Source organism: Gordionus sp. m RMFG-2023, chromosome 5 (genome assembly GCF_954871325.1).
Source record: "Gordionus sp. m RMFG-2023 chromosome 5, tfGorSpeb1-WG-v2, whole genome shotgun sequence".
NCBI lineage: Eukaryota > Metazoa > Nematomorpha > Gordioida > Chordodea > Parachordodidae > Gordionus > Gordionus sp. m RMFG-2023.
In genome coordinates, this window is record NC_088779.1 from 3,015,263 (window position 1) to 3,024,984 (window position 9,722).

Consider the following 9,722-nt stretch of genomic DNA (forward strand, 5'->3'; position numbering starts at 1 on the left):
TAATGATCCGGTTGTTATGTTTGTATATAAATATTTTTTTTTAATTTAAAAATAAAAAAAATTTGATCTTCGTATTTTGAATGAATTCCTCCACGCGTTAGACGCGTTAAGAATTGTGCGAATATTTAGTAATTGTTGGGTGATGTATTTATCATCATGGCAGGGTATTTAGTTATGTTAAATTACAATCATTGAGCGCGGTGGGAATCGTTGTTTGTTGTGCCGAAATTAGAATTCTTCCAGACTGGGTTAAGGCCGGGAGCAGTTGGCTTTATACCGGTGAGTTCTTGATTATTCCTCCAGCCATAGGATTCCGACAGTTGCAAAATGTATTTTTATCAGCGGATTATCTCGCAAGTGGAGACAATGGGAACGTGTTAAGGTTAAATGGCTGTAGCACGGTAGGTATAAAAGGTTATCCGGAATCTTGGTCTTAAATAGAATGTTTGGTATGCTACCAATAACTGGTATCTAGTTTGTTGCATAACTGCTGTCTATTCCACTCACGCATATCTCTCGGGTGGGAAATTATTCTTAAGTAAAATATCTTCCTTACTTTTCTCGGTGTAATTCCTGTGCCAATATGCCTTATGTTTCCATTCCTCGCAGATCTCTTGATCCTTCAAATCTTCGAAGCATTCACTTATCAAATAATCCTTCGGGGTCGAATTTAAATCTTACGTGACTCATGACTGCCGTAAATTTTTTCCGAGCCGAGTTGTGGTTGGGCCATTTTGACAGGGTATTGTAAAATCACTTTTCGACATACACTTTTGTGCCCTTATCGCCAATCAGTGTCATAATTGTTAATTCCTTGATGGCGTAGAGTTCCACTCGACGAGCGTCTAGATTGATAAAAAATTTTCGTAAGCGAGAATGTAATCCAGCGATTGCTGATCTCTTTGATCGAGTGGATATCGGCTAAATCTGTGTTTTCGATACTGAATGTCAGGATCATTTCCTTTTCTAGCTCATTGCCCTTACAATATTATTTGAAGATCTATCCGGGGTTCCTGTGAAATAACTCTGATTCTTATTTTTCGGGTATCGTCGAAGTCCTGAAGATTCATATACTTGTCGATCTCGGTGACCTCGTTAGTTAAGCTGTATTTCCTGGCTATGCGCTTTTTCTGTACACTTTCTTGGGTGGGCACTGTTGGCTCCAGTTTTTTTGGCCCCGTTTCTTCGTAAAACTCATCCTTTTCATAATCCGCAAAGTTGTCATTGTCCGAGATATTTTGTTTATTGGATCGTATAGCAAGTCGATGTCAATTTCAACTTTTTGGCTGTTTCTTCCGACTTTAGAAACCCGTTTAGAACTTTTTCTTCATCTTTTGAGTCAACTTCTACTTCGTCCAAAATCTCCATTCCCCGTATCATCATGATTTTTTATTGATTTTAGAAACCTTACTTGTATTTTGGAAGAAACATTTTTGATGTTATGTAAAGTCGGCTTAGGGCTTTCTTGTTCTGGGAGGAACAGGACTGATTTCTGACATTCGTCGTTTAAGTGAACTAATGTTGGATTCTCTACCATAGTGACATGCTTGGTAAAATAATCGAAACTTCCCTTGACGAGATTATTAACGACATGTATTTGATCGACGTTGTCATCGTCATAATTCCTTGCTACCAATATGGATAGATGGCCAGAAACTTTGGTTTAATGTTTCGATTTGTATTTTTTTGGTTTTTCGAATTTGTTTATATAGTGAAAGGTGTCATTTTCTTAACAGAATGTTTGACATCTCTTTTTGAGCCTTTTTTGCTTAGAGGGCTTTGTTTTTTATCGTTGACCTTTTAACTATGATGGAATATTTAATATTCGCGTTTATGGGAGGGGGTAAAACCATTTTTGGATTAGGAAACATAATAAATAAAGTTTTTATTTTCGTCGGGGAATAATGAATCATATGTTTCGCTATCGGTTAAGAATGATGACTGATCTAATCTTGAATCCGATTTTGGAGAAGAAAATATATTTTCATAGTAGTAGATAGACATTCATTGATTGTAGATTTCTTTGAACATGTAAAACTTCTAGATTATATCTCTTAGTTACCTCACTTTATCACCTTCTAATCACCTTGGCAGTTATCGCTGAAGATTTCCCTCTTAGTTTTATCAATATTCTCAACCATTAATCTCGGATTCCAATGGAGATAAATGTTTTCATGCTTCCAAATCTTGTGATAGGTCTATATTTGAATTAGAGGTCTGCAGGACGGGCCAGCCCCACCAATGTTTAAAAATTATTTTGAGGCTAATTTGGCTCTTTAATCATTTATTTTAATTTATTTTTTGATTTAAGTAGATATAATATGCAATATTATGAAATAAAACTATTATTTTTAATAAATAGAAGTCTCTTCTGCTCATTTCCCCTCACAAATATTAAAAATATACACGCTACGCCTGCCCATTACTTAAAAAATGTTTTTTAAGACCGCCATCCGCCTAATGTTAAATATTTTAGAAACTCGACCAAGCTTATCCGAAGTATGGGCGGGCTCAAACCCTGCTCAGTGCAGGTCTATACTTCGAATCTGCCGAAACTTATGGAACTTCTTACTCTCTGCCTTCAAAGTTCCTGACAAATTTCGTAAGCTCCTTTTATCCAAATAAGTCAAGTAACTCCCATTGTACCCTCATCTAATAAACCTAAGTTTCTCACTTTCAAGCTAAAACCAGTCTTTTACGAGAAGATAAAAAAAATTCATCAAAAAGAGGATGCACAAGTCTAATAAGCATAATGAAAAGCCAGAAAGGGCATTTTGCCCTACTAGAAGGATATCTCCCTTCAGTGTAATGTTGAGTTTGAATAGATTGAGCTAGAACTGATTGTAAATATTATAATAGTTTTATTAGTACATATATATATATATATATGTATGTAATCCTAATTTGAAATGGACAAACTATTATAGAAGAGATTCGCGAAATTGAGAAAATGAGGTATGTTTAATACATCGATCTAAATAGAAAAAAAAAATTATATACCTATTTTTCAAATGACCAATAAAATAAAAATTTACCTAGAAAATGAACGGAATGGGAAGAGAAAAGAAGGAAGGAATAAAGGAATATTGAATATAGGGCTTTGAAAAAACTTGGTTCACCATTTTTTTATTCTGGAACACCGGGGTAAGTAAGGACCGAATAACGTCACTCAAAAGTTTAACCCTACTCATTTGCCCTTCTCCCATCCCCTTGAACATACTCTAATTTAAACCCTATGAATACTTCTTTTTTAAAGAAATAAATAAATAGGGCTCCTCTAACCATTATAAATAAATATTGATGTACGGTTACGCCAAACACGTCAATAACGGAAACTTTCCCAAGATTAAGAGCAGAGAAGTTGCCTGCGATTATCGGGTATCTACTAACGGTTACCCAATGTACAAAAATAATACGCTGAACCCGAAGTTGCACAACAAGCAGCAGGAAAGAAATCTCAAGGTGGAATATTACGAGAGGGAGGATGATGATAGCGACGTATATTAGTATAAAAAATTACGTTAATAATTTCAGCGAATAGTCAGCTGATCCCCCCCCCTCCCCCTACCCAAAAAATTCTATACACCCTTATTTTTAAAATAATTAATGTACAAATGAAAGATGGCGAACAACATTAATCTTTGCACCCCCCCCCCTTTACTCCCTCCGGTTAATAATTTAGAATCCATAATCACGTGTTTCACTCCTAATTGTTGAAAAAATATTTGCAACTTAAATTTAACAAATTATGGGAAAATTTTTTTTTAGCCAATCAAAAACATGAAAGGTTTTGAATGATTGCCCCATATTTATAAATTTGATGATTCTTTTCATCTTTTTACAGATAATTTGTCGCGGCTTATCTTGACAACTTGTGTTGTTAAACTGCTAGATTTTTTAAAAAACGACAAACCCAATATTTTAGCCCAAAAAATATTACCCAAGCCCGGATATTTTGATCATAGGTGGAAGAAGGGAATTGGGCATTCTCTTAGCCAAATCTCGAGCCATGATGCATAATAGTATTTTGGCTTGAAATCCCAATAAAAATTAGACTAAACCGAACCGTTTAACATCCACTAATTCCAACTAGCCTTTTCTATAATATAATTATTTATTATTATTATTATTATGCTATATGATCACGATAGATAAATTATATTTAAAATTATAGAAATATCTTAAAATATCAAATCTCCTTTTGAACTTGTTTTTTCGAGTTATATAGTTATATATATATATATATATATATTCAATTTATATTATACAATTTAAACAAAGCAAGATTACTACTATGATCAAGGCAACAAATGTATGGAAGAGATCGAAATGAAGGGCGGAGTTCATCGCCGATATGTGCCTAACCCTCTCATGGGTAGACCTAAAGCGGCAAAACTACCCGATAAATACAGTTTAAGTATAAGATTTAATAGTAACCTATGAAGGAGGAGTTTTTACTAGGTGGGGCTAAAACGCAAGATCACCGTTGAAATTGAAAGGGTGGTAGATATTTGTGAAGACAGAGGGGTGGGTGGGAGTATGGAGTAGTTTTCTTGGATTCTCTTATTCTGTTAATTTTAAAATTTTAATTTGGTAGGAGGAGGGAGGGGTGTGATATAATTTTCAAGGGTTTGGCTTTAGGGAGCTAGGGTCAGGCCTGTAAGATGTTTTTGTTAGAAGGGATTATTATATGAATTCAACCAATTAGTTTTCTTTTATTACTTCTATAATTGTTAGAAAAAGGCATAATATTAACAATAGTAAAACCTGTCTAATTTAGTTACTGCTGGAACTAAGAATCTTGCCCAATTTTATATACAGCTGCCCAATTTATCAAGACTTTTTTTTAACATTTCTAATAGTATATTTAAATAAGAACGAATCGGGAATCAAAAATTTTGGTCAGATTAGGAAATTCCCAGAATTTTCGAGAGCCCAAATTAGACATTACCCCGTTTATTTTTGAATTCCGATAAAATGTATTATATAAATTATTATAATCTGTTACCTAAAGAAATATTTTTTAAAATAAAAATGTGAAAATTAATTACTATAAATTTACAATATAAAGTTGTAAAGTATTAAATCATGGTTTTGAAAGTTTCCCCCTTTTAAATTTTTTTGAAAAAAAGAAAAATTAAGTGATAAACTATAAAGAGTATTATTTGATAAAATTTGTATAAAATTAGTGTAGTTAAAAGGCTCCTAACTCTATACTTTATCCAGAAAAATATTATTGCAATGCCTAAAGATTATGACTCATACATAGCACACAGGATTGAACATCTATTGGCGAAATCTTGACGAGTAGGCAATATTTTCCTGGCTACGATGTTGTGTTAGCCGTTTTTAAGAATCGACTTCAATCGAGTCATTTAATAAAATCACTTAAAATATAATAAAGTAGCATTTAGGGGTGTCTCCTGGTTCGACCTATTGCTAGACAAACAGCTTGTTTAGACTAGCTATTAAACACTTGGACTATACAGTCTAAAAAAAATTTTAAAAATGAAAAAGAAAAACAATAAAGAAAACAAAAAAAAAAGAGAATACAAATCATAACGAATGCCGCCCAATACTTAAGACCGAACCAAAAGAGAGTGTACCATTAAAATATAGAAAAATAGGTCGAATCACCCATTATACTTCTAGCAATGATGAGAGTGAGAAATACCTAGAAAAAATATTCTGAAATTGGATCTACTTAGTAAAAATGTAGATAGTATTTTTAAACAGCTCGATTTAAGCGCCGATTTAAAAAAAACGGTTAATTTCAATATTTTATCCCCAAAAAAAACAGAAACCGTTACAACAAGCCTGAAGATTTTACTCATAGATGGGCACAAAACTATTAGAAAAATTCTGAGGCTTGAGTAAAACCTTTCTGGTTAAAATGTTGAGTTTAGCCCATTTTAAAATATCGGTCTCAAATCGTGTCGTTTAACAGAAGTAAAAGAGTTCATATTTTAAAAAATTAAAAAATTGATATTAAATCCAAAAGAAAAACTAGTTTAGGAAAGTTTCTAAAAGTTCTGATTTCTACCTCTAAAGAATTTTGTAAAAAATGTTTGTATATTTACTGTTCATTTAAATTATAAAAAAAATTTTTTTTTTAAGAAATGGAAATTTTTTACCAAAAATATATCGCTCATTTTAGCCGAGAAGTAGCCTGATCCTTACGTCAATCTTAGGATTACAGCCACTCTAAATCATTAAAAGTGGTAGCCTTTTAGTAGCCTAATATAACTAAGAATTTTGAAGTTTAAATTAACAATATTTTTGATTCCCTCTTCGATTTACACATTGTATATACACTTAGTTTTTAAAAAAAAAGAAAAAGATTATTTATTTTTCATAATGAAGAATGCCCTTACTGCAATCTCAACATAAAACGGGGCAAGTTAGAGATCCATATAGAAGTTTGCTCAGAAAAATCCCGGCTAGAGAAATACGGTCATTATCAACATCAAAATGATAACAAGGATCATAATTTAGCCAGAAAAATGGTATATACATTATATATATATATACACATTACTATTAATGTTATATAATCACAATATCAGGAAAAAAAAACTTATACGTTCTTAGATCAGGGGAAGGGCTAGCGACTTTATCTAAGCATTCTTTTTAAGAAAAAAATCAATCATTTTATATAACGAAGGCGAGATAAATTCGAGCTATTAAATATATTTTTGTACAAAAAAAAATGTGAGTTATATAAATGCTTTAAAGATTTTAATATATACCCTTAACCTGAACTCTTATATGCCCTACAGCTATTACAATGTACAATATTAACCTATCTAATTTGGGAACCGCTATAACTAGCGTTGTTAAACGGCTAACCCAATATTATAGCGGTAAATATTACGCGGGTCTGGAGATTTTGTTCGTAGATGGAAGAAAAGTTTGGAACATCTGTTAACGAAATCCCAAAACTTGCATAACATTTTTTGGCTAAAATATCGGATTAGCCTCTAAAGTAAACTTTATTGTGTGTATATTCATAGATTCTACATAAGGAAAATATATGATATCGCTCTCAATCATAAAAACATATGTTTATCATCATAATATAATCGATATAAAAATAAAATGTATGAATTATGATAATATTCTTATATAGCATTTATCACTGAAAGTTTAACAACACCAGCTGGAACCAAAAGTTTTTGCCCAACTTAGATAGTCGTCAAATTTATCGAGGCATTTTCTAACGCACAACAGTTATTAACATGAATTTGATTGGCACTCAAAATTTTGGTCAAATAAAATAGTTTTGACTGAATTTACCGAGAGCCCAAATAAGACAAATTTTAAATGTATCCACATATTCAACTGGAAAGAAAAAAAAATGCCAATCATATCCTTTCAAAAAAATAATAAATTAATAAAATAAACGATTATTTAAAAGATTTTTCCATTTTATAATTAAACCATAAATATACATTTCTATCCTTAATTACACGATAGGAAAAATTAAAATTATCGAAAGAAAATGGTCCGAAAAAAGTGATCCGTTTACCGCCAATCAAAAACGAGAGCAGCCCGTCAAACGGTAGCGAAACTTCTGACGAAGGTTTGGCTAATAATTTTATACAGATTAAGACTAATATAAGTGTTATAGATCTAAAATAAATTTTTAAATTATTATCAAAGAAGCCGAAGACTCTCGAATCAACGAATATCAACTGGAGGTCGAAGACGGGATCATGAAATTCCCCGAAAATTATAAGGCCAAGTTTTCTTTCCATATTTTTTTAGAGGAAGAAAAGAAATATCCCCTACCCCCAATTTCCAAAATAATATTTCTGCCACCCCTTCTCTAAACCCAAATTTTTACAAATTCATTATTTATATATTTTCAGGAATATAGAGATCAAAACTCGCTATTACGATCCTTGTACTAACCGAAATAATCACCTGATGCACATCCAGCAGAACACTATTTGGCTTAAGAACGTGAGGGATACCCTGGCAACAGCTGGTTACGTTGGCATGGTTAATTTATTTTATTTCTTATATTCTTTTCTCTATTTATTTTATTTTCCCCCTTTCTTTTAACTTTTTCATTCTATATTTTGTAATTCTTTTTCTTTTCTTTTCTTTTCTTTTTTTAGCATAAAGCTAAGAACGCTCCGGTGATTAAAAAGAAATTTTACATATCTTCTACCGACTCTGACAGGGAAAATGAAATGGACATGGATTTGTATTCGATACCCAGAATGAATAATCAATCATACGATAGAAAGTCTAGTAAAATGTAATTAATTTAGCATCCGACTTAAATGTTTCTTAATTCTGAATACTTCCTTCCCTCCGTCCATCCTTCCCTCCTTCCTACTATTCAGAAAAGCGCATATCATATCTTTTTTGGTTTTTTTAAAAAAAAGTATATGATAGATTTTTAAAAAGTTTTTTAACGTCCAAATTCGACCCGACAGCTCGTGCAGTTCTCTGATATTAATGATGGCATACCAAGAAAACGCGAAGATAATCTCTATATTCTTTTGAAAAATAAAGATCAGAATTTTATAATTAATTTATCTTTTTTTCAGATTTAACAAGGGGAGGGGGGGGATTTCGTTAAAAAATAAATAGCAGTTTATTGTTTAGGGTTCGGTTGTTAACCTTTTAAAAACCTGTTTGAACTTTTTGGTATTACATACACTTTTTAAAAATTATTTCATAGAGAACCGCATTTAAATAAAAAAAAATAGCCATATGCAATTAAAATATTTTTTAGATTCTACTTTGGCAGTTCATATCTATAAAGAGAATGAATAAGTCATATGGCGGAGAACATTTATAATTGCTATAAAAAAATACACTGTCTCAAAAAAAATATCCGTCCGAAAAATAGTTATTGACAGCTTTTCAATCAAAATTGCTCATCGATAATCTTAAAAAAAAAGAGTTTAAATATCAAGGTTCAAAAGTGTTGGGTCTAATTCAGGGTTAGATTTAGTTTCTAAATAATAATGATCAGAACTGGGATCCCTGGATAATTACTCCTGTCTCCTCCCTCATTGGTGAAGAATCTTAAAATTCTCTTTTTTTAAAAAAAAATAAATAAATAAAAAGATATAAGAACACTATTAAGATTCCCAGATCGCGGATGCTGAGAAATATACCGCCGCTAGAGGGCCAAAAACTTATGATCAAACCTGCGAATGCTATTTATGAAAGTGTTGGTAAAAGGGTGGAAAGAGGCGACCCCCCTCCTCCGCTAAGACCAAAAAACCAACACAATAAAATGAACGAATTGGAAAAGGTCTGCAACAAAATGCAAGCCAAGAAGTGCAGATATTGCAATAACTTCTATCCTTCGCCCACTGTTAAATTCTGTGCCGAGTGTGGAACAAAGAAAGATTGAAAAGAATTCAATCATTTCTTCTATTTTTTTTTTAAATGAAAATGAAAATAAATATTTTATAATGATTCATTTCAGGTTTATATAAAACATTATTTGTATATCCTCTAATTTCCCATTTTGTTTATATCATTAGTTTATTTACTTTCCTTCTTTTCTTTCTTTATCCCTATATTCGAAAGCTTCTTTTTATTATTTGTTTTCAATTTTTGTAAAGCGATAACGATAATGTATTAAGGATGTAACGTCCGATCAACGACAAAAATAATTGTTTCTTAAAATTGGATTCGCTATATCTTTTTGCTAGCTTGGATTTATTTTAAATCAGTATAGTTAGAGGTCTTGC

General features: G+C 31.7%; 1 protein-coding gene across 5 annotated transcripts; it reads left to right on the top strand.

Moving 5' to 3' along the window:
- Positions 1 to 3,082: 3,082 nt before the first annotated feature.
- Positions 3,083 to 9,461, top strand: LOC135929927 (uncharacterized). Of its 5 annotated transcripts, none has more exons than XM_065466676.1 (8): positions 3,083 to 3,498; positions 4,282 to 4,417; positions 6,364 to 6,506; positions 7,477 to 7,582; positions 7,663 to 7,744; positions 7,872 to 8,004; positions 8,124 to 8,266; positions 9,088 to 9,461. In XM_065466676.1, the coding sequence occupies exons 1-8, from the start codon at positions 3,301 to 3,303 to the stop codon at positions 9,377 to 9,379; spliced, it is 1,233 nt and encodes a 410-aa protein (XP_065322748.1). In that variant the 5' UTR covers positions 3,083 to 3,300; the 3' UTR covers positions 9,380 to 9,461. The 5 variants fall into 5 exon arrangements, with proteins under 5 accessions (XP_065322748.1, XP_065322749.1, XP_065322750.1 ...); XM_065466677.1 differs by having other exon boundaries at positions 4,282 to 4,411; XM_065466678.1 differs by having other exon boundaries at positions 3,348 to 3,506; positions 4,286 to 4,417.
- Positions 9,462 to 9,722: the final 261 nt, after the last annotated feature.

Bases quoted from the DNA above. Each gene is read 5' to 3' on its own strand.
- LOC135929927 (XM_065466676.1), top strand. From the start codon at position 3,301: ATGTACGGTTACGCCAAACACGTCAATAACGGAAACTTTCCCAAGATT. The intron at 3,499-4,281 runs GTATATTAGTAT...ATTTAAACAAAG, and splicing joins GGGAGGATGATGATAGCGAC to CAAGATTACTACTATGATCA. The intron at 8,267-9,087 runs GTAATTAATTTA...ATAAATAAAAAG, and splicing joins GATAGAAAGTCTAGTAAAAT to ATATAAGAACACTATTAAGA.